At 26.6% G+C, this 26,231-nt stretch overlaps 1 protein-coding gene and 1 non-coding gene across 2 annotated transcripts; both read right to left on the bottom strand.

Moving 5' to 3' along the window:
• Positions 1 to 656: 656 nt before the first annotated feature.
• Positions 657 to 1,804, bottom strand: LOC108478803 (uncharacterized). The gene is made up of 3 exons (XM_017781259.2): positions 1,567 to 1,804; positions 1,143 to 1,469; positions 657 to 1,068 (listed from the first exon to the last, which is right to left on the bottom strand). Exons 1-3 carry the CDS (start codon positions 1,646 to 1,648, stop codon positions 923 to 925), a joined length of 555 nt encoding a protein of 184 aa, XP_017636748.1. The 5' UTR covers positions 1,649 to 1,804; the 3' UTR covers positions 657 to 922.
• A 20,203-nt stretch (positions 1,805 to 22,007) lies between these two features.
• On the bottom strand, positions 22,008 to 22,079 carry TRNAC-GCA (transfer RNA cysteine (anticodon GCA)). The gene has a single exon. It is a non-coding gene; the product is annotated as a tRNA-Cys (tRNA).
• Between the last annotated feature and the right edge of the window lie 4,152 nt (positions 22,080 to 26,231).

Raw genomic sequence — 26,231 nt, 5'->3', positions numbered from 1 at the left:
ATCAAAAGCGACGGCTATTGTAAAATTCGATTATAATTTTTATAAGTTTATAACAATTTTTATATTTTTTTAATGATATTTTAATCATTTTTATTGGAAAAATATTGAACTAAATAAAAACTTATCACGTGTCACCATTTGATTGGTTCACTAATTTATTTTAACGGTCAATATGATCAATGATGAATACCATTAATGGAGGGACTTAATTGATTATTTTAATTAATGACAGAAACTTAATTGGATATGAAATTAATATAAATTTTTTTTTTTTTCTTTTCTTAAAATCTTTTTAACTTATAAACCTTTTTCAAATTTGTGTATTATATTAAATCAAACTTCAAATAAATCCCAACTTCGTCTAATTCAACATAGATAAGATTAGTTATGATTTGCAACAAAGCACTAAACTGGGGCTTTGAAATAAATATATCAATTAGTTGATTCCTCGATTATGGAGCACATTTATTCTTTTAGCAGTCAAAATTTGAAGAAAAATAGGCAGTGTTGTGCTTTTGGGTTGGGGGGTTAAACCACAATGCACGGCATTATTTGAAGGAAAAAAACAAACTCAGGAAGTAATTATGATTTTCATTTTTTTGGATCATTTTCCATCCCATAATAATAACACAAAGAAAGGTTGCAAATTTGGAATATATCACATAAATATAAGTATACTTATATAAATATCATAATATTGTTTCTTTTTCACACCCATTACAATAAGCAAACCTATTTAATAGAAAGTGGCATCTTATTGGATTGAACACACCAAGCTCATGGCTCAAAATCATGCACGAACCAAATTATACGCCGGTTCATGCACTTAAAGATCCCGGCTTTAAGAAAAACCCTTAGCTATGGTGCAACTTTCCCTTTATTTCAAAACTACTAAAACTGCATGAAAAATTCCCGAAAGCTTTTAGTATGGCGCCATTGCCGGAGCAACTCCCAAAAACTTCACACCGCCGACGGGTCCCGGGGCAACCATACCGGAGCTCCGAATCTCCGACATTCCTCTACGTATGTTTCCTTTTTGTGCTTCACATAATTTCGGAAGAAAAATACCTGCCAAATGCAAGACACAGATATGTTTTGTCTCATTTTCGAGTTGATATTTAACGCTAAAACTAAAATGTTACCTTCTCCGGCGGCGAGGTTGAAGTAAAGATCGATGACGTTGGGGCAGCCATTGTAACATTGAGGAGAGCAAAGCATTTCGGTGAAGCGAGACTCGAGGAGGGAATCGGAGGAGATACCGAATGATTTCCGGTCGAGGCCGCACGATTTAACGCACTGATCGGTTTCGATCCAGTTGTTTATCTTATCGGCTTCGATCTCGGAGGTACGGCAAGTGTATTCTTCTTCACCGCTCCTCTTGACGTGCTTCTCGAGCACACAGCGCTTGCCTGTGGACGCCACCGCGTAAGCACAGGTGTCTTGGTCAAGGTGTTCACATATAATTTCCCCTACAACAAAAAACACACACACACACACACACATATAGTTATAATCTTAAAAGGCTTAAAGCAATGCTATTTAACGCAACAAATAATGCAAATTAACCTAGTGTGGCTTGTAAGCAAGAGGAGAATAATGAGAGAGCAAGGATAGCCAAGGTCATCTTCATGCTAATGGTGCAAGCCATGGATTTTAATGGAGGGGAAAAGCTAGCTAGCTGAGATTTTTGTTGTGTTTATTAACAGCTATGGGCTTTGCTTGGTGTGAAGATTGATGGGGGGAAGGGGTTGAGAAAAGGGTGTTTTATAGTGGGTTTATTTTGGGGGGTTTGGCAGTGGAGAGTTGAAAACCCAAACTCACGGTCACTGACATGGTTGATTTTTCGAGTTAGAAATTGACACGAACCTTACTTTAATGTTCAGTGACAGTAAAAGGTCGTTATTTGGAATTCCTGCGTAATTATGAAGTTAGTGAACGCAAAGAAGCAGATTTCTTTTACACGTGTTTAAACTTTAAACATGATATTTATGTAGCATTGGATTTTATATGTAATGTGATGTCAGATACTTAACGAATGTCAAATCATTCTAAAAATTATTTTAAAAAAATAAAAATATTATTTGAAAAGTGTTTTATATTTTTATATGAAAGTTATTAAATTCAATTTAAATTTAAAATAAATCTTAAAATTAAAAATTATGATTTTAAAGCTCAACTTTAACATTTCAAAATCTAATTTATTTTTTCATAAACATATTTATTACATAATTAATAATTTCTTAATTATAATCTACATATAACAAAGTATATTCCAAACCCGTTTATATTTTATGTATGTATAGAAAACCATTAACAATGCATCTAATTACGGCAATTTTCCTGCCTCCTTTTATGCCAACCTTTCAAATGCTAACACGTGTTCTTTAACCACATACATGCAATTCTTTTTAAGTTTGCTTTGACTCGGTTGATATCAGTCGGCTGTAAAATTATTTAAAATTCATTTCCATAAAATAAGAAATGTTATTGTGAGAAAATTTTTATTTTTAATATTTTATATAAATCTAAAATATATATATATATACATTATGCTATTTAAACCTAAGATAACATATCTTTCAAAACTTTAATTTTATCATTTTAATTAATTTTTTATTATTTTATAATTTTTTATAAATATAATTGTTATTTGAACTTTTTTCACTTGCATCAGGGTGTATCGTAAATATTTGTTACATGAATTCCGAACTGATTCACTCCGAATGGAGTTAATTTTTTTGTTTAAAAAGTGTATTCGAGGCAAGACGAGGTGACTTTTTCTTTTGGATAATAGGTATGGAGCAATTATGATAATTAGTTGCTTGCTCTGCTCTGATCCGCTCTACTATATAAAATTATCATTTTATACTTGTATATATAAACTATTAAAAGGGTAAAAATATAATAATGTAATATGAAAAAATTATATATTTTATGTTTAAATATTTATTTGACTTTAAAAAGATTGAAAATATTAAATATTAGTAGTAACAATTAAATTGAAGCGGAGCAGGGTTGGAGCAGAAATAAATGCATCTAACATCCATGAAGGTAATAGTAAATTTCAATATTATACATCCATAGTGAAGCAGGCTAAGTAGTGAAGCAAAATGTACCAAATGTGGAACGGAAGTGTATTTAGCAATACCTGCTCTGCCCCATTGCCATGCTGAGATGGTGCACAAAAAATACAAAATTTCAATACATTTAATGGATAATCAAGTTAAATTTATTAAACCATTTTTATTCATTAATACTAATTTTCACTAATAGTCTTGTGTGTCCTATAAAAAATTATTTACTCTATTTTGTTAACGCGGAGAAGAACAATTTTTTTAGGAGGTCGAAATTAAATTTTATATTTTAACGAGAGTTAAAATACAATTTCATCATTGTATTGCTTTATATCTTTATGATTTTTAAAATAAATTAAATTTCTAACATTTTAGAGGGTAAAATAAGAAATTTATAATGGTATAGTAACTTCTTTAATATCCTTTAGAAAAATAAGAAAATCCCTTTCATTTGAGGGCTGAAATATTCTCAGTTTAAGAATTTTAACTAAAAAAACAAACAAAGAAAGAAGCAAAGTGCAACTTAAATTGAGTTTGATCTTCTTTAAAATGTCTATTTTCAATTTAAATGAATTTTAACATCTTGCAAAATAATAATAATAATTAGCTGTCTAATCTATTTAGCTGAAATTCCAAAACATTTAAAATGACAGAGTGACATTGATAAATTATTGATCTATGAATATACCTGATCAGGACTATATTACTTGCTTCAATTCGAAGACTTGTTCCAAAATTAAGAAGATTTTGTTAAAAATATAGGCTCGAAACATGGGTTTGAATAAAAAATGAGGCATGTTTCTTAAACGGGTCGGGCCTCGATAAGCTTTTTTTGAGATCGGCTCAGCCTAAATTTGCAAAAAAAAAAAAGGTTCCTGTGCTTTGCTGTTGTTTTCATTGTTTTGCTACTGTGTTTTATTGTTGTTTTATTATTTTTTTGCTATTATATTGTTACTATTTTGTTGTTGTTTGGATATTGTATAATTATTTGTTTTATTGTTAATTTTACTATTATTTTGTAGACATTTACTTGTTAAGTTACACCAATTTTAGTGTTATTTAAGTATAATTATTTTTAAATTTATTTTCAATTTGTTGAGAAATATTTATTTTAATGTGTTTAATATATTATATTTTTAAATCTATTTTTATATAAATATAATATTATAAAAATAATATAATCGAACTTAGATTTTAGTATTTTTATCCGAATCAAATTTAGATAAAATTTTAGGTCTATTTTTCAAATCGAACCTAAAAACAAATCTAAAATACTATTAAGGCCCAATCCAAACTCGACCCAATGCTTGAATACTGCATTTTTCTCATTTTGTTCATTAATGGAGAAGCATTAACGTTGATTACTTTTTGCCCAGCATGTTCATTTATTGATTAATTAAATTTTCTCTTGTGTCATTATAACTTTTATTTAGATTTTCTTTTACTTCTAAACCCAAAAATTGATTATTTTTTCTTATCTTTTGATAAAAAATTATAACTCTAAATCTTAAATATATAATTGTTTTAATAGAAAGTTATCATTTTACAGTAAATTTAAGCCATTGAAAAATAATTTTTCTTTTGAACTAGTTAATTCGCAAGACAATTAAACAAAATTTTAATTTATTAAATAATTGATTAAATTAATAAAATTAAAAATTAGAAATCTAATCTATTCTACTCTCGGATTCAATTTAAAAAACTTTGGGAAAAGCAGGAAAGAAAGGTGAATAATTGAAGCAATTGGAGAGTGGGAGACGAAAGCGAGCGGGGAGAACAATGGCGGTTCAATGGAGTCAATTACTGCCGCAATCAGTAGCGCGGGAATTGAATGCCACTTTTTATTTCAAAAGCCAAAGTCAGTCCAAAGTTTCTCAACCATTTAATGAAATTCTATTTATTAATAGGTCGTCTTTTTTATTTAATATGAAAAATAAAAATATATTTAAAATAGTTTAAGTGAGATTATTTATAAAAAGTAATATAAAAATCATAATGAAATGAAAGTCAGACAAGGTAAAAACAATTTTACCCTGAACTCAATTATTAAAAATAATTATAAATTAAAAAAGAAAAATAATCTAAAGAATTTTGGATGATATCCTCATCATTCTGAAAATAAACAACTTTTATTAATTAACATTCTATAATATATAGCATCAATCAGTACATATAAACTATTTAAAATAATATATAGCTTGAACATATCATTTTATATTCTATCAAAATAATATTTTTTATATAAAAAATACATCATATAATTTATATTAAACTGATTTAGAATCATTACGATTATCAATTAACAAATCTTTTATTGAACTTGGCAAAACTTTAAACTTTTAAAATATATCAAATCTAAAATAACACAAAAATATAAAAAATTATTTTAGAGGGTCACATTATCATACTTTAACGGAATCCAAATTCAAAAATTATTTTTTTTTTCAAATTCAGGACTAATATGAATAAAAGAAAGTTCAAAGACAAAAAAAAAAAAAAAACAAACCAAAGTTTAAGTACTAAATATTTCGTTATCAGAATTTCTGTTAGGACGGGCTGCTAAATACATTTCCAAGATGTGGAAATTTGTTTGACAGAGCGTCAATTACGGCAAATTGTACATCACTCTCTTTAAGACGGTTATTGTTTTGACCATTGCAGTTCCCACGATTATGGAGTAAATTAATGGGCTTTTGCACCGAAGTTTAAGACAACTTTTTGACCAAAAAAAAACAAAAAAAAAGGAAAAGAGTGATCAAACGTACTTTGGGACCCTTTCACCCAAACTTTTGGAAACACTGTAATTTATAAAAATAAAATAAAAAAATTAAGTTTCTCAAAATTTAAACCAGCTCGGTTAAATTATAGATTTTAAGTTAATTATTTTTAATTAAATAGAATAAATTATTAAAAACTATAAAAAATAATTTAATTGATTTGCAAGTTAATTGTTCGAATTCCTTATTTCGAATCAGTATTTCATTATTTCTATATGTTAAAATATGTAATAATTTTATGGTTTATTTTATTTATTTTTATCATTATTAAATTTTAAATTAATTTAAATTAATGACGTGTGACGCTCTAAAAATGTAACCATAATCATTTTATTTTTTAAAATGTGAAGTACAATTCTTAGAAAAAATTAAAATGAAAAATATATATATATTTGCAAAATTTTCATTTTTTTCGAAAGTCTTAATAATTTGGGAATTATCGGACGGTTGGAGCTTAACCCCAAAATCCATGAGTTGTTTATTATAAAGACTTTGATTTTTCAAATTATCTTTATTTCTCAAATTATTTTAGGTGTTACTTCTCTAAATCATTGTCTGTTACGTTTTCTTTTCCAAAATAATGTGTGGAATAAATTGTAGGAACTGCCATCTCAAAATTTCTTAAATAAATTTATTTTTAGCTCTAAATAGTTTTAATTTGGTTTTTTATAAACTAAAAATTTAAGTGTTAATAAATTAAGTAATAAATTTTTACTGTTAAATTTTATAAATACTAAATTTATATTAAATTTTTTAAGTAAATTAACAAATATAAATACTAAATATAATTATATTATTTCGATATATTACATCGATTAACTAGCTTTTTCTTTACTATAAAATTTTCTCTTCATCCTTTCTATTTATTAAATTGAGTTTAATATAAATTTGGGTTGGATTAACAGGTTAGGTTTAGATTTAATTTAAATTATATATTATCTATTCATTATGTATTACAAAAACATTTAAAATAAAAATTTAAAATATAAATTAAATTGTTTAAAATCAATCCATTGTCAATTATTAAATTGATCAAATGGGTCAAATAAATAAATTACAACTAAATTTTACTTATATCAAATATATACTATTTATAATCAAGAAAAATACTCCAATGTGGCATAGTTAAGAAACTATCATTTGGCACGCTAATTATTTGCCACATGTCTTTATTGATCAAAGGTTAAAATGAATATTATTTTAATTTTTTTATAAAAATACATCAACATTTAATACTCATTCATATAACAAGGAGCATATATGCCAATAATTTTTACTATACTTGATTTAGTCATAGATTACAAATAAAATATAAATATGTACATACTTAATCCAATTTTATTTTATTTTCTTAATATTAAGTCTTTATATATGATTTTGATATTCAATCTTGAAAAATATAAATATGTAATTTAAGTTCGTAAAATTTAAATTTTACATATTCATTCATGCACTCATTTTTTTTAGTTATTGAAAATTAAATTCCATGTATATATATATATATATATAATGTTTATTTCCTTGAGAAATATATTATTGAAATATTACAAGTTAATTTATTAATGTAGTTAACAATTCTATATATATTTTTCATTTTCTTCTTGAACGAGCGTAATTTTTATACAATTTTTGTTCATGTAATTTTTTGGTTAATAACATAATTTACATAGTTTTTTTTATCTTTTAATCTTTAAATTATATTCTAACCATTCTTTTAAGAGTAAAGCTAAAACCATAATTGAGAGTTTAAAATATTAATTTTTTATCTTGATTATAATTTAAATTATTAACATTATAAAAATTAAATATTTATATTATTTTTACCTTTTCAATTATATTATTTATGAAATATTATAAACTTTGAACCAATTTTAATAAATTAATATATACATTCAAGTTGTGCATCCGACGGAAGAAAAGATATATTTTATTAAATATATAATAACAATTTAAAGAATAAAAAAAATTGAAAATAGAGCCCATACCATTGTTTTGGAGTTTGGGCCTTTTTTCCTTTCATATTTAATTTCAGAGAAGGCATAGTAACATCCTCCCTTCGCCTCGCATTGGCCCTTATGTTTAGAGGTGTTTGATGTTTTCTTCTACTAGCTCGATTAATAATAGAACGGAATAATTGAAATTTATTATTTTAACAATTTAATATTTCATTTTAAACTTTTTATTAGCCCATTAATGGAACCGAATTCAGTTTCGGTTGATTATTTAGGTTAAAATCAAATCATGAACACCCCGATTTTGGTTTGCATTTAATTATAATGATATTTTTAGTTTTAAATTTATAATTATACGATGAAAAGTAATTATTTTTCGAAATTGATTTCAATACTTAGTATGTTGTGTAATTTTTCATTTGAAATGTTAAACTGTAATTTTCATCTAAAAACATACATATATATTACATGATAAATTTGAAACACTTTTGTAGACAATTAAAATTATGAAATTTAAAATTTATCATCTTAAATATTATTAAATATTTAATGCAAATAATATTGCAAAATGTTAAAGTACGTGAATGCAAACTTTAATTTAATAAAGATAATTTAATAAATTAAATATGATAATATAATGTCATGCCATTAGTTAAGGGCTAGTTTGGCAATGTTTTTAAAAATTCTATGAAAAATTGCTTTTGGAAAGTTTTGTTTGAAATTTGAGCGTTTAGCGTTCTTTGTCAAAAAGATCTTTTAAAAATAAAATGTCCATTTTAGACATGTTATTATCAAGTAATAAATATGCATTTAAATAATATTTAAATTAGTTAAAATTTAATATATTTTAGTGAAAATATAAAAAAACTTTTTATAACTTGTTGTTAATATTTTAATATATGAAATATAAATTTTAAATATTTTTAAGCAATAAATATTAATTATTTATAAAATTTAATTAGAATTTATAAATTATATTTTAAATATTAATTATTTTAATTAATAATTTTAACACATTTGTAATTGAACACAAAGAAAAGAAAAGAAAAGTACTATATTATTAGAGGAGTAAAAAGTAATTAAATACTAAAATTATTTTGGAAGAAGAAAAGCTAAAATTTTAATTTCTCCTGCTTCTTATATAGTATAGGCCCTAAATGATGAACTTCTTGTGAATTTATAGTTGATTGGTATGAGGTTTAGGTAGGGGAAGCAGGGCCTAATCCTTCAAAATGAAAAATTATTGCTTTAATCCCTTTTAATATTTGTAAAATTTTAAATTAATACATGGTTGAAATTATATTTTAGCTATTATTAAAATATATAATTGAATCTCAGTTTCTCTAAAACAATTTTTGGCTGAGCACTTGATCCAGGGTTTGATCCCTGTTTTTGTAAATTGCTTCCTTTTTCCTTGATCGTAAGCTTACTTATGTAGAAAAAATCTTCATAAATTTAATGGATAAATACCAAAACTAAATTTGACATATATATTTTGATTTTGTATAGATATATACATTAAAAGTTAATTTTGATTCGATCGACGTATTAAAAGAAATGTATATATTAATTTATTTTATATTAAATAAGTATAATTATTTATGTACTTAAATATAAACATAAAATAATATTCATACGGAAATAATGTTAATTGTTAGAAAAATTAAATCAAATTAAATTAAAATACTACATATATATAATTGTAAAAAATTAAAATTATATATACAAATAACCATGTTTTCCATTGAAAACATCAAACCTACCCATTTCAAATCAATTTCAAGACAAATAATGCAAAGAAATAAAACATCAGAGGGATGGATTATTGAAACCATTTGGTTGATTTGTTTATTAGTCCCAAAACCTACAAATTACCACTGTTTTTTTTTTTTCAAAATTTTGCAATAAGGGATGGAACAAGAATCGACAGGATATGACCCTTAAAATATTGAGAAAATTTGGAGCTCAAAAGGCAATTATTAATCTCACCAAAAAATTGCCCCAATCATTGGATGCCACACCCAACCGCGCGAACCTGCAATGTAAAACGACCGGTCTCTATGCGTACCACTTTTTAATTAGTTTGGTCTGAGAATTAAGAGCGATTTTCTTATATTCAGTGGGAATGCTGTGCAGCTCTTTTTTAACACCCGTTTCTTTACGTTTTTAAAAAAATAAAAAAACAGAACCATTTTTAGATTATTAATGATTAACCAGAGAGTTTTGAGGAAATGAAAAACTCAAATTACTTAGATTTTTAAATTTAAAATTAAATTAGGAAAATGTGTAAATATTGAAGAGTTAAATTTATTTTTAGGTTAATAAAAAGTACACATTAGCTTTCTGTCATGACAATTAACGAAAAAGTGACTTAAATATTTAATTTTGAAAAGTTAAGTGATTAAATCGAAAAAATAATAGTTGAGAGATTAAAATAAGACTAAAGACATTATTGAATGACTATTTTTAAAATTTACCTATTTAAAAAAATTGAGGGTAATAAATAAAATAACCCAAATTTAGGTTGCAGGGTGTAAGATTTTGTTATTATGGAGGACATTTGGTACTCCACAATAAGTAAATCAGTAATTCAGTACGACGAAGCCACACAAGGTAAATAGGGTTTTGTAAACGAGAATTCTAAGTGAAAAAATTATCGAATTTGGTCCAGTTATTTGACGACGAGTGAAATTTGTGTATTTTAATGCATATTTTAAGTATTTGTAAGCTTAATCGAGTTTATTCATTTTTAATTAATATATAAATATTTCGGTACAAATTCAAATTTAAAATTGAACGAATGAATCAAATTCATTTTTCCTTATAAATTAATTTACTCAAAAGTTTAACCGAAATTAAAACGCTTAATTTTATCTTGAATTAAGTTCAAACTTTAAAAATAAAACTTAATAGTTCTTGAACTAAGCTTCAATATCAAGTTAAACTCAACGGTGCTCAATTATGCCCCCATTCAACTTAGCCACACGAGAGGACATTCATGTAGCACATCCTATATATTTTATAATGTAGTTATATATACATGTTATATTTAACTAGTAAATTTTTCTTGTGTTCTGATAATTTTATAGACTTACATTTTAATAAATTTGTAAGTTTGTATTATTGAAATCACACTTTTAATATAAATAAAATATTTGTCATTCACACGTTACATATATTTATTTTGATATGATAATTTATACTTACGACAATAAATAATACAAAATTAATACGTAGACAATTTATGACATATTTAGAACGATAAAAGATTACTCTTTAAAAACCCACTAACATTAACACAAAGAACATGAGACTCTCTCTCCTGAAATATTTTGGGTCCCCTTTCTCATCTCATTTCTTAAATCTTCTGAGACAAACTTTATTTAGATTATTCTAAATTTTTTATAACTCTTCACCCTTCAAATGAAGGGTCGCAAATCATCATAATCTCCTTATATTAACAACACAGTGTATGATAGAGGGTAGACTAATTTTATATTATTCAGTAAACTTTCACAGTTTTGCCATTTCCATAGTATTTAAATGATGACAAATTGGAGCAGGAATAACATTACAGTGCATGATACAAACAATTAAGCTATAGGACTCTATTAAGTTATTCATTCTATGAAGATGATGCTAGTTTCCAATAGCAAATAAAGGCTATAAGAGAAAAGAACTGGTATTTAATTTTCTAGAGCATCTTCCATATATATTTGAACTACGACCCAGAAAAGAAAAATACCCTTTCAAATCAACTTTCATGCTGTCAATCAAAACCAGTTTCTCCATAGCTGAGAGCACTAGCACTAGCACGTAGAAACTAAAATTACAGAGAAAAAAAAAAACTAAAAATGCATTTTTATTTTTATTTTTATTTTTCACAAACACACACACACACACAAAAAAAAAAAGGAAACACGAGGATGAGCTAGCTTACCAGGAGGGAAAAGGGTTGATAAAAATTTAGAGCTAGCGATGGAAAATTCCGAAGGGATCGCATGATCCAATGGGTACTGAACTGAATCAACAAAAATCAATAATTAATTCGTTAAGGTTTTCAAGGAAGCCCATCATCAACATTAGATCAATGCGATCCCTTTGGAGCTCTCCACCTGCACTAGGAATAGGCTTGGAAAACTGGGTTCAAAACTGGATTTTTCTGTGAAGCTCTATGGCAGAGATGGGATTTTCATTATTTCTTTGATATCATTTATTTTTATAGAGGAAGAAGCTTTGGGCTCGGCACTTTGCTTTGCTTAATTGCCTACGGTTATACAACGCTCCTTATCTTATGGTCACGAGGATTTGGGTCTTGATCATCGCCGCTTAGCTTATAATCTCTTTATTTCTGGGGTGAAATTTCCAAAATAGCATCCTACAATTAGATATAATTGTCAAATTTAGTCCCTAATGTTTAACTATTTTTTATTTTGGCCTTAATTCTTTTTTAGGGTAAACTACATTAGTAGTCACTCAACTAGGTTTTTTGTGTCACCAAACTATAAAAAATTACAAAATAGTCACCTAATTATTAGTAAATTTATTTTTTGGTCATCCAACTATAAAAAGTCATAAAATGGTCACTCAACTATTCAATTTTATCTTTTTTGGTCACTTAACTACCTTGAATTTTTGGTGTTTTCTTTTTTTACATTAGCTAGCTGGTGAATAAAAAAGATAAAATTGAATAATTAGATAACTATTTTATAACTTTTCATAAAATAAATTTATTAATAGTTAGGTGACAATTTTATAACTTTCATAGTTTAGTGATCACAAAAGAAAAAAAAGAATTTATTCAACTCGATTCAAAAATTTCATCGAGTTAAAATGATAGAATAAGACCCATCAATTTAACTAACTCAAAAATTTTTTATTTAATTCGACTTGATTTAATCGAAAAAGTAAGAGAGAGGGAAAAGTCCATTATTAACCTTAGCTAGTCAGCAAATAGCTTTAGTAGATTCACGTGCATGACAGTAGTCACATAACATGCAATACAAGGACATAAATTTCATTTTTTTTCACCATTATTATTAAGCCTAGAATATATAATTTGCAATAGCTTTACATTTGAGGCCATTCAACTAGCATGTGCACTAACACAGTTAATATGGAAAAGGGAGAATTTAAGTACTGTGAGTTCGAAAAAGGGAGGTGATGTGATTGCTTTCTAAGTCATGAGGGGTAGTATTGTTGGAATCAGAATAGATTATTGGTTGGATTAGTTAGATTGAAAATCGGTAGAGAAATAAATTTAAAAATGATTTTAAAATAATTAGATTAGAAATTAGTTGAAGTGGCTATAAATCATAAATTAGTTGAATCAAGATTTTTGAAAATTTTAATTTTTTTAATTTCAATAATTTTTAACAGGACTGGTAAACCGGTGGCCCACCCATTTTGATCACCGGTTAAGTTAAAAACATTGATGAGGGTTCTCTTGCCAAATCTTGCTAATATTTCAATAAAATTATTATGCCTTATTGCCTCTTTTGGCCTCACTACTTTAGTTAAATTATCACTTTGATATCTATGCTATTTTTTTTATCACTTTGAACCTTGTACTTTCATTATATCATTTATATTTTCTATTAAAAATTCTTCACATACAATCAAATGTTATCACGAGCAAAAACTAAAAATTTTCAAAAATATAAAAAGATTGAAAAATATTTATAAAAATTATAAGGACGTGAAACTTAAAAAGTTTTAAATATTCATAAAATTTAAAAAAATTCTTTTAAAGAAAATTTTAGAACTTTATGCATTTTGGAAAACTTTATGGTATTTTTTGAAATTTTGTAGGATTTTTTATATTTTATAAAAAGTAAATTTTATTACACATGGCAACATTTGATTGGACGGGAAGATTTTTTAATGGAAAATATAGATGAGGTAAAGAGTATACATAATGAAAATCCAGAGGCCAAACTAATAAAAATAGTATAAATTTCACAGTGATAATTTAGCTATAGTATAGGGGCCAAAAGAGATATTAAGCCAATTAATATCTATTTCAATAATCCCATTAATACAATTTTAAGTTAAAAATATTCAATTCTAAAGAGTTTCTCAACGATCAATATTTATTGCGACCCGTCTTATAAGTAAATATATATTTAATATCAAATCTAATCTCATATATAGTTTAACCTAATTGAAATTATTTGATTGCAATCTTAAGTAAGTTTTAATGGAAAAAGAAAAAGAAATCCATTATTTCTAAAGAAAAGGAACCAAAAACTCGTGTAGTGACGAAAGACACGTATCATATTAACCAGTAATTAATCATCTCAAGCATTGATGGACCTTTATTTTATTACTATAATAATAATTATAGTTAATATTATTATATTCATTAATTTAATTAATCACCTTAAAAGTTAGCTAATTTATTATAATTCTATAGCATACGTATAAAACTAAGACAAGTAACCCTACATTGGCTTAAATTATTCTAAAGTTAAAGCATACAGATTGCATATATCAATACGTAAATATAGTTATTCTTTTTATAATTAAAGTATTTATACCGTAAAAGTAATATGAAAGTCTTTATATTAAGAGTCGGATTACATATTCTTTACTCAAAAATATGAAAATTAGTCTCTATATATTATATTAATAAGTAAATTGCTCCATTTGTTAAAAATTCCATCAATTTTTACTTTTGAAAATTGGTCATTATATGTCAAAATGAGGTACACGGAGCACACGATGTGTAACTTTTTGGTTATTTTGTTTTTAACAATAGAAATTGATGAAATTTTTAACAGAAAGAATTAATTTACTCTTTAATATAACTGTTAGGATTTCGACCCAATTAAACAGCGAACAAGTAAAATAGCGGAATAAATTGAGAAATTGAACACACAAATTTAACGTGAAAAAACCCCTCCAAAGAGGATAAAAAACCACGGGCAAAGATAATTTTACTATAATGGCAAAATAATGAAGAGTACAAAAGATAAAGATTAAGACTAAACCCCGAAAACTCGAAAACAAAGAACCCTCAAAACGTAAATACAAAATTATCTAAATATGTTATAAGTTCTAATCTCTAATGGGTGTATTTTCTAAGGTTGTAAAAGAGCCTATTTATAGGCTAAATTCATAGATCAAATAATAATAAAATAATCTAAACTAATCAGTGTTTGATTGAAACAAGTAAACAGAGTTTAACTGAAAGACTATTTTTCAAATTTGACTGAAAATAGGAGTCATATTTAACAATAACGTATATGAGCTAATTTATCTATTTTTTAGTAAAATAGGTAAATTATAATTGACTCTAATACATGAGCCTTTATGGTATTTTTACATATTTATATTTGTTTTATAGTTTAAAAATATTATGAGCTTGTAATTGTCCTTCATAATATTACTGTCTTCAAAGTTTAAACCCAAATTTTATTCTTAAAATGGAATGTAATTTATAATTATACCTAATTTTTATTACTATAACAATAAATTAAATTATGACACATGATGAAATTAGATAAAAGGCGAGACGCAAGGGATATGGCATGCAATATTGAGGACAGACAAGATAAAGAGATTGAATAAAGCTTTGTCTTGAAGGCAGGTAAGAGTAACAATCAAACAGCTAATGTTGTTTGCAACAAATTGAGCAACAAGTCCACTTGAGAAAATGACTGTAACCCTTTTTATTTCCTTTCTCTTCTTTTTTATTATTTATTTATTTTTATATATTGTCATCTTTACTCTTTATATGTGCAATTTTGCACAGACACATGTATCCATTATCGTACACAATGTCCACATTCAAATGGTTTATTGAAATAAAAACATCAGTGAGCTGGTTTTTCTTTTTTAAATTTACATCACTTTATTTATCTTATCAATTGATCTTTAAATTTATATTTCATATATCGATTTTAATAAATGTGAGCAAATGGTCTTTTAGATGGTTTAATTGCTTTTCCTATTAAATTAACTTAATTAACCATAATATAAAATAAATTTACCTAGTCGAGTTTTAAAGTATAAATTAATCTAATCAAACCAACTCAACATTAATTAGTTAAGTTAATTAAAACTATAAATATATTTACAATAATAAAATATTAAATATTAAATTGATATAATTATAAAATTTAATAACCGGCCGATAATCGATGGGTTTAATTTTCCAATTGGGTCCATCAAATATGAATAAAAAATATATGTTGTTGCAGAGATTAAACGTTTTATTTCTCATTTATTGTCGTATCATTTTCTCCTTTTTCAAGCGATGGAGACATACATGACAGAATTTTCTATTTTTATCTTTATAATTATTTGTAGAACCATTTTGGGATCAACTAAATTAATGTTTAATTTGTACGAGTTTATACCCAATGAGCCCTTGACATATAAAATTTTTTTGAGGGGTGAAAGTGAAAATTTTTTGGTAGAAAATAATAGTAAATTGCGATTCAATCAAATAACACTTAAATATCTGAAGAGCTATTACAATCCGCTAACAATACTGATTAAATAGATAATGGCAGTTCATCAAACACTCATAAACTCATAAAATTAACATTTATACATTTTATCATATGATTTATAACACTGTTCTACACCCTTTGAACATGATCAACATGTATCTTTCAACTTCTACTTAAAACAAAATACATTAAATGTAGCTAGCTCAATCATCTAAATATTAACAGCCTCACCTGCCAACAAATATACTAAATAAGCATTGTGGCATTTCTTTTTTGCAACTCACAAATTTAACATAAGTGAATTACGGCCACACAAGTTACAAATAAATAATCTTTATTATTCGGACTCATGGCATTAATTATGAAATAAACATTTATGATTAATAAATCAAACGTGGAGTTCAGGTGAAGATCATGAATTTGGATTCAAAAGAGTAAACGATTTGCTTCAAGGGTTTTCACATCAATTTTTTTTTTTTTTTTGTTAAAAACATAACAGAGTGGGGGATATCATATGCTTCCATTCTAAATCATGTCGTTTGGACAGCTTCCATTAAAGTGATATTAATAACTGTTCTTGAAGGAGAGGTCAGTGTCTAACTCTTCTCATAATTCTAAATAAATTTTAAAAAAGTTACCACCTACCTAAAGCATCCATTTAGGTTTTACTAAAATTTGTATTATTTTTATATTGAGTTAAAAGTAAAAAATTTGAATGCCTTGAAAAGCGACAGATTCACTAAATATACGTATCTTATAAGAGATATAAGTATCTTATAAGAGTGGATCATACGTGGCGCATATTTACTTACTAAAATGATGATAACTACTTATCATCAGTAGCATAGGGGAAATATTTCTCCAGTTCCTATCAGTTTCAATATTGAGCAAATTAATCCCTTTCAAAAAAATTTGATTAGTTTAATCTCTGTCAATTTTAAAAATGAGCAACTAAGGACAATTAATCACATCATTAATATCTTAAGTCAATTGTAATTTTAATCAGCATAAAAATAAATTTAGTCCTCAATGTTTACATCTTTTGACAATTTGGTCTTCATTTTAAAAAATTTAACAAATTTAGCCTCAACGTTTACATGTTACGGGTAAAATTTGTTAAATTGGGACCAAGTTGACAAAATGTGTAAATTTTGAAGTTAAATGTACTATTATATCAATCAAAATTATGTAGAATTGACGAAAAACTTTAATGTTGTGATTAATTATCATTAGTTACTCATTTTCAAAATTGACATAAATTAAATTACTCTAATTTTTAAAAAGAGAATAATTTATTTAATATCAAAATTAAAATGGAGAAAAAGATTTTTTTTACCCAAGAGTTTTCTCCAAACAAGAAGTGAAGAAGAATTGCATTAATAAATTCTCTCATATGGTGGATTTGCTTAGCTTGCTGCATGCGGCGGAGATGGTGGTGATGAAGTCAAAAGACTCAAAAAGCTACAACCCAAAGCCATATTTGAAGCACATCACATCACAGTCATCCCCCACCAGTCCACACCACTGGCACATGCCTGCCCCCGCACGATCTCCTGCTGATACACTTACATCGATCTGTTCCCTCGATCCCTTGCTTGTGGGGTCTCTTTGTTCTCCATTCTTTACTTACTGATATGACAATTTGAACTTTAGTTTTTTGCTTTACTAGGTTGTCCACTTTGACGATCAAATCCTTTTTTCCTTTTACTTATTGTTTTCACATTTGTAAATAAAGTATATCTATTTGTATCACAAAGTCATATAACTAGCCGAGTCAAACATATATATAGACTTTGTGTATAGAAACTTGTAGCCATATGCTTTGGTGCCTTAAAAGTTTGAACCCTATGGCTATATCTTTATATTATTCACATCTCTCGAAACCAATTTTTTAGCTGCAAGTTGCTAGCCACTTACGCATAAATAAAAAACCCAAAAATTTAGTGGTTTTCATTTGCCATATTATTTAAACCTAGATATAATTTTGCTGACATTTTGGCTAGAAAATGACCTACCTGGAGATTCTATGTTTTAAAATATGCATGGATCAAAGGTAAGAGTCTTTGCAGAGATATAGGGAGATCAATTCTCAAATTAGATTTGGATAATTTGGTTTCATATGGGTGTAGGTAAAAGTTGTTAAAGTGTTGTTGACACAAGATGATAAAATCCAAAGGCTAAACATATAGGATAATTCAGTTTTAATCTTCAATTTGGTATTTGAGTTTAGTTTTAATAATATCCGAATTTTTTTTTTAATTTGACACTTGAATTTTTGTTCCAGTTAAGTAATTGAGATTGGCTTCATTGATACTTGAGTATTTTTATTGTTCCAATCTAGTATTTGAATTTAGCTTCAATGTTTACTTTGGAAACTAAGTTTTTTCAATTTGGTATTTGAATTTTTGTCTCAATTAAGTATCTAAATTTGATTTCAATATTCAATTTAGTACTTGAGCCTTTTTTTGTCCCAATTAAGTACTTAAGTTTTTTTTATTAAAGCACATGTGTCAAACAATCATCAAAACAGACAATGTCGTTTTGTCTTGATATCAAAACTGAATTTTAAAACTAAATTCAAGTAGCATATGGCATATTAACCCTTTTTTAACATATATATATATATATATATCCATACATGTGTGATCATGTGATAAATAGTATCAACCTTTTTCTTTTTGGACATTAAAATTAAATGGTGTTGAAAAGTTATCCATACTGTCAAAGAGCCAACTCTTAGTTGAGACTTGAGAGTATACTTAGTAATCACCATAGCTTTATGAGAAAATGAAAAAGTGACTTAACCTAAGAGTGGGAAAAGGGACTTTGGAAGTTGTGTGAAAAGAAGGGAAGGATCCGAGAGAATCAATCATAGTTGGTGAAATTGCTTTAAAGATTTGCCTTAAAATAAAGCTTTAAGAGCTGCATGATTGAGCATAATGAAAAATCTCAGAAAGCTATATTCAAAAGTTATTTGTGTTTGATTCTTCCTTCTTCATGTAAGCAAACAATAGAGGAGAAGAGAAAGTCTTTAATATTTCTGTTATCATTAAAATATTGATGATAGGAGTTAAATATTGAATGGTTTTAATGGGGGCATGAATTGATGTTTAAATCATTTAATGATTTTTTTTATATTTTTCGTGTTTTATAATTTATGTTCAGAATTTGTGGATAATCCTCTCAATAATACTTTCTTCAAAATTTCAATTCGAGTCACCCTTTAAAAATGGAATGTAACTTACTTGCACTAAGAGGAAGAAAAATGATAATTTTAATTTTAATTGATTCATACATATATATTTTAAAGGTATAAAGATAAATTTAGCCCTTGACGTTTACATTTTTGTCAAATTGACCCTTACTCTTTTTGAGCTAAATTTGATCATCAACTTTTAAAAATAGTCGAATTTAACCATTAACCTTTTAAAAGAGTAGAATTATTTTTTCAATAGAAATACTCACTAAAATGTTTTTTTAACATGATAGATCACATGTACATCATGCTATTTTTTAAAAATTTATGACATTTTATAATTTTTTTGAATATTTTAATAATTTTAAACTATTTGTCGATGTAACATATAAGACAAATAGTGTCATGTTAACATGAAGTACACGTGACCACCACACGACTTACCATGCCAACATCATAAAAAAATTTATGGTTTTAGTCCGTATTTTTGTTAAAAAAATAAATTGACACTTTTTGAAAAGTTAATGGTCAATTTTGACTAAAAAAGAATAAATGTCAAATTCAAAAAAATGTGAACATTAAAAGCTAAATTTACCATTATGACTATTTAAAATACAATAGTTGAATAAACTTTTGTTCATATTTCATATGTGAAATTCTTTTCATTATAATAACTTTAATCCTTTTATGAAAAAAAAAATTAAAGAGTTGTTATTATCTTGTAGATCGTTAATTAAGTACTTTTTTTAAAATTTCGCAAGTAAGATAAAATACCATCATTTGCCTCATTTAGCTCGTGTGTTTATATGCAACTAAAAAAAATCACTCTTACTATACCAAATAATTACCCAAGATTAGATATCGTTAATCAATAAAAGAGATTCTTCTTTCTTTTTCTTTTAACCTCGTAAGTGAGATGAAAACATCATCACGTGCTTAAGTTATTATTAAGAAAAAAAATATAAAACGAACAGTTAACAAATGTTTAATTCTGCATGTTCCCACGCATTACCTATTTGGTCACGGATACGGTATTCGTTCCATTGGGAAACTCAACTCCTGTTTCTCAGGGCATTTTTTTGTAAAGGATGCGTATCGATATCTCTCCGACCAACACGAGGCTACAATACCTGCAACTACCCTTCGCATGAATTGGAAAGCCTTATGGAAAATCCGGCTTTTCTGATCTTCCTTTGGAAACTGTGCCGCAACTACCTCCCTCTCCGGATAGAACTGTGTGCTCGGAATATTACAAGGAACTCCAATTGTCCATCGTGTGATCGCATGGATGAAAACATTGACCACCTGTTCCCCACATGCTCTTTCGCCAGAGCTATATGGTTTGGTTCTCAATACTCCATCCGGTCGGAATACTTGGGAAAAGCGGATATACGAGAATAGATCCTTCAGTGGGTTCAACAGTTCTTAAAATCTGACCTTTTCCACCAAACATGTACAATGAATGGATCCTAATTCTTTGGCAACTATGGAAGCATCGCAACTGAGTTTGTTTCAACAATCAGACTGCTAATCGTATGGCACTGCTCCAAAGTGTACAATGTTGTTCGCAACGGTACCAAGTCCTCTTACGATCGGACAAGCCAAATCCCTACATTTAAACCGGCCAAATCGAACAACCTGAACTGGAAACTCAACTTTGCCCCAACAGTTCACCCTTCTCTAACATACTGGTCTTCATTCACTCCAACACAACACATACTTTTGGGGAAGCAGTAGCAATTGTTGGGTTTACTCCTGCTCCAACATACATTGCCACATATTACCAAGGTCATTCAAAACTACACAACCAGCTACTCCTAGCTCGAATGATCTTACTCAAGCTAAAGCACATTCGGATCCAATTAACTCAACTGCATTGTTCCAACCGAAAATGGTATCCACTATTCCGAGGCAAAGTACTGGTCAGTGGAAGATCGAGCCCATCCATCAGGATATTAAATTGCTTCAGCAAGGCATAAGCTTTGAAATGTCAACCGGAAGACACATGCTACGTTGCAAACTCTATCACCTAGCCTATCGTCGCATAGTTACTCAATCCTTGAGGGATTGGGCTAAATAATAATCACTCTATGCAGTTTATGCTTTTGTTATCTTACCAATAAAAAAATTCTGCATGTTGTATTAAAGGAAACTTCACCAAGTAATTATAATTAGTTCACATGTACCAAGCTCCTTTTTTTTTTTTATTTATAAATATGATGCCTTAAAAAAATCTAGTAATCTTCAAAACTATTATGAACTTTAAAAGCTTTTCTTCTTCGTTCGAAACCAAAAATCAAAACGAAAATTTAAAATTTTAATTACTTTTTAATTCTAAAAGTAATTAAAATTTTAAAAATAGGATGATTTTGTATGCAAATAAATGTTAACTAAAAAAAGCTGGCAAAAACAAAGGCTCACAGCGAAGAAACCTCCGGCAAACTGCGGGCCTACTTTGTAGCCCGTAAGCCATAAGAATCCTCCAGAATATATATAATACGACACCGCTTATTTCCACTACTGAGGAGGAAAAAATAAATTGACTCTATAGGGCCCAAACGGGTTCGAACCGGTGACCTCTTGATCTGCAGTCAAATGCTCTACCACTGAGCTATGGACCCAAGTTGGCATGGGAGGTAAAAATAATTTAATATCATTACTAAACAAATAATTTATGGTCAATATTAAAGCAAAATTATACCATGCTTTGAACATGTCAAAAGGAAATGTTAAGCACACTTGACACATGATAATTTTTTTTGTTTTTTGTTTTTTGGTCTCTCAAACTTGTTTCTTTAGTTCAAGGAATAACATCGTAGAAAGCCATAGGTTTTCCAATTTCAAAAAAATAAAGGAAGCTTGTTGCAAGAAAATATAATAGCATATAATTAATAAGTGTTGTATCAAATATAACAATTTATAACTAATAAGTGTTGGGTGCAGTGGTAAGGTACGTTTTTAATAAGAGAATGTTGATTTCAAACTTAAAAATGATAGAAGAAAAATCAATAATTTCGAACATTAATTATAAAAAAAAAAAAAATAGCAATATATAATATAATAGAAACCAACCCTTCTCTAAAGCTATTAGCTTTGTAGAGTTGTAATAAAGAACATAATTATTTTTGGATCCGAGATATATATTCAAGGGTAATTCTCCCTTCGAGGGTTCTCTTTTTTCTTCGTCATTTTCTTTACTAAGCTCAAACACTATACTTTCTTCATAATATCCATTTTTTTATTGAATTAAGCATCAAAAATTGTCTAAAATATAAATTCTAGTAGGGTAGTATTCTTTAAGCTCACGTTTATCTTGTAAATATCCGAACGTATTCACGTTTATCTTTAATAATATATTTACAAATAAATACAACACTAATTGTTAAATTTCTTCATACATGTGAGTTTTTGAGACAAAACTGACAATAAATTTTGATATATTCACGCATGCATTATCCCACCTAATTTGCATTGTATTATTTTAAAATATTATCACCTTCAAAGTTAAAAATAAAAATATTTTTAAAAATAGGATATGGATTCTATAACCAATCTTAATTAAATAAAAAAATATTTTTAAAATCCGTCAACAATGCGCTTTTTTTTTTTTAAATTTCACTAATATAAGCAAGAGCATAACAAAATCATGGGTTTTTAAATACTTGGGTAAAATATTGCGGCCTAACTCGCAGCCTGCTATTCGGTCCAAGCTAGCAGACGCTGGATCTTGGGTTGTCGTTTTCCAGAGGGATAAAGGGTTGTCGTTTTCCAAAGGATAATATAATTTTTGACTCAACTTAACAATTACGTTCACTTTAGTATTTATATATATATATATATATATTTTCACTTTAATATCTAAATTTGACAACTAGATTCATTTTGCTCCCTAAAATTTAATTTTTTCAAGATTTAATGATGTGACTAGTGTTTTTGAAACATGATTGGATTGGTCGGTTGAATCGAGATCCGATCAGTATACTAATCCAAACAAAAGGCTAAACCGATTGAATAGGAAACTACCTGAAATCGATAAAAATAAAAAATTGAGACAAAAACCAATAGTTGAACTAGTTTAGTAAAATATTTATTTTTAATATTATTATGAATTTTTATTTATTTATTTATTATTGGTTTAACTATTGAACTAATCAAACCAATTGAATCGCAGAATCAGTGGTTTGATAAGTTTAACTACTAGTCTGATTATTAAAATACTGTATAAGATACTTTAATATTGTACCACGTCATCACTAGAACATATATCTATTTTACTTTTCAAGTGATGATATGATATAATATCAAAGAACCACATCATTGAACTTTTACATTTTTAAATCCAATGACCAAAATATATTTAATTGCCAAAGTAAATAAAAAAATCCAAATATTAAAATAAACCTAATTACTAGATTTAAGGGCCAGGTAATACATTATCCCATTTTCAAAATAAAAATGTGATTTGTATGTATATATGCGTAGTATATAATTTAATTCAATAAAACATGGCTCCTTCCTGCCTCGGCTGCCTAAAAGAATTCGTGTTGCCAACATGATTTGATTAATAAATTATTTGGTTTTAAATTGATATTAAGCAATCTAAATTTTATTCTCATCAAAATATTAATGTGTTTTGGTTCATTTTGTTTCATAGTTAATACTAATTTGTATTATTTTGATATAATTTTCTTATATTTAAAAAATGTAAAGAAAAATCTTTATAAGTTTATTCTAGTTCAATTAATAAATTTAAATATTAAATATTGGAATGTATATTTTTTTATTAAGTAGAAATTAGACAATATATATAAATATTTAAAAATATAATAAATCAAAAATATTAAATCGATAAGTAATGGTATCAAATAGTGGCGAATTTAAAAAAAATTAGGGACTGAAATTAAATTGTATATTTTAAGATAGTAAAATATAATTTCATCGTTTTAATAACCTATGTTTTTATAATTTTTAAAAGGTTAAATAAATTTTTTATCATTTTGAGATGACTAAAATGTAATTTTATTATTATTAATTTAAAATTTTATAAATTATAAAAAAATAAATTAAAATTTACTATTTTACTCTTAGTGGCTCCGCCACTTGTACCAAAAGTGATATGCGCACTAGTGCTTATATACTCCTACTATCCTAGTGTTGTTATTTAGAGGAGTCTATGAAATTAACTGAAATTTTTTGCATGATAACAACTTAACAATATAAAATTGAAAATTCGTTTCATCATTTAAAATTTATTTTATAATTTATTTTTTGAACAATAAAATTCAAGAATAAAGCTACTAGCTTCCTTTCGGTCACTATTTTATTGAAACTTGTGACCTATACTTTTTTTTTTATTATTCTTTTTTCTTTTAAATACTGGCCATCCACTGAATTATATTTATCAATATTTGTTAATCTCACAATTTTCATAACTATTTAATTAGAAATGCATCTCTCGTGGCAGCTCCTAACACTAAAATGCTTTCCCTCATCTATATATGATTGCATGCATGAACCCTACTACACCTTTTTTATTTATTTTTATTTTTTTTAGTATAAGCAATTTTATACCCAAAACAGTAAGAATTTGGCTTGATTTAACTTTAACTTAAAAAATATTAATTTAACGACTTAATGTGATTATTAAATACGAGAATAACAGATAAAAAAAAAATCATGCTAACACCCTTTGAGGATTTCGTTTTTAATATGAATTTGTGCTCTTGTGCTTATATATAATATTTGCACTTACAAGAATCTCAATAATTAAGATGTTTTAATATTATTGTTTTTTATAATATAACTTTGTACTCTTTGTGCTTATACATTATCTTTATATGAGTTAGGCAATAAATTCCTTCCCATCATTTCCATATATTTTGCCTTTTGATATTTGGAGGATCAGTAATACAACTCAATTTCGAAGGTTCGTTAAAAAAATAGAAGGGTGTAGACAAAAATATAAACTCAAAAAATGAGTTTAGCTAAAAAAAAAAGACCTATTTAGGGTTTTGATCGAGTAAGTATTTTTCGCTCAGACTTGGTTTGACCCAACCTGAATTTGCAAAAAAAAAAAAAGAAAAAGAATTTGATGCTTTTTGCTGTTGTTTTCACTATTTTTGCTTTTCTTTTGTCACTATTTTGGTGTCGTTTAGCTATTATATTGCTACCATTTTATAGTTATTATTTGGATATTATATAACTCTTATTTTATTATTAATTTCCTACTATTTTAGAGGTATTTGTTTGTTAATTAAGTTACATTTATCTTAGTGTTATTTAAGTATAAATAAAATTTTAATTTATTTTTAATTTATTGAGAAACATTTATTTTAATATTTTTGGTGTATTTGATACATTATATTTTTAAATTTTATTTTTATATAAAAATAATATAAAAATAAATAAGGGTGGGTCGGGTTGAATTTAGGCAAAATTTTAGACATTTTTAGTCGATCTAGAAAATGAAACTAAAATTTTATTGAAACCTAACTCAAACTCAACCAGACTTAACCCATGATCTTCTTTAATAAATAATTATACATTTATCTAAATTTAAATGCTAGAAATTAATATAAATTAATACATTTAAATCATGAATGGAGATACATGTTCTAGAAAACTTCACAAATAATGTTAAAAGGATAGACATTTTTAAAGGTATACTAAAAGCTTAAGAAGTACAAGTATTAAAAAGGATTTCACGTGGCAATATATAATACTGTTTGTGAAATAAATTATTTTTAATTAGCAATGATTCAATGTATCAAATA

The sequence above is a fragment of the Gossypium arboreum genome, chromosome 12 (assembly GCF_025698485.1).
Source record: "Gossypium arboreum isolate Shixiya-1 chromosome 12, ASM2569848v2, whole genome shotgun sequence".
Classification (NCBI taxonomy): domain Eukaryota; kingdom Viridiplantae; phylum Streptophyta; class Magnoliopsida; order Malvales; family Malvaceae; genus Gossypium; species Gossypium arboreum.
The sequence above is the reverse complement of the archived record's forward strand: the minus strand, read 5'-3'. Positions and strand labels throughout refer to the sequence as shown.

Coding starts and splice junctions, on each gene's coding strand:
- LOC108478803 (XM_017781259.2), bottom strand. CDS start 1,648: ATGGCTTGCACCATTAGCATGAAGATGACCTTGGCTATCCTTGCTCTC. Junction 1,470..1,566: donor TTGCTTACAAGCCACACTAG/GTTAATTTGCAT, acceptor TTTTTGTTGTAG/GGGAAATTATATGTGAACAC. Junction 1,069..1,142: donor CAACCTCGCCGCCGGAGAAG/GTAACATTTTAG, acceptor TGCATTTGGCAG/GTATTTTTCTTCCGAAATTA.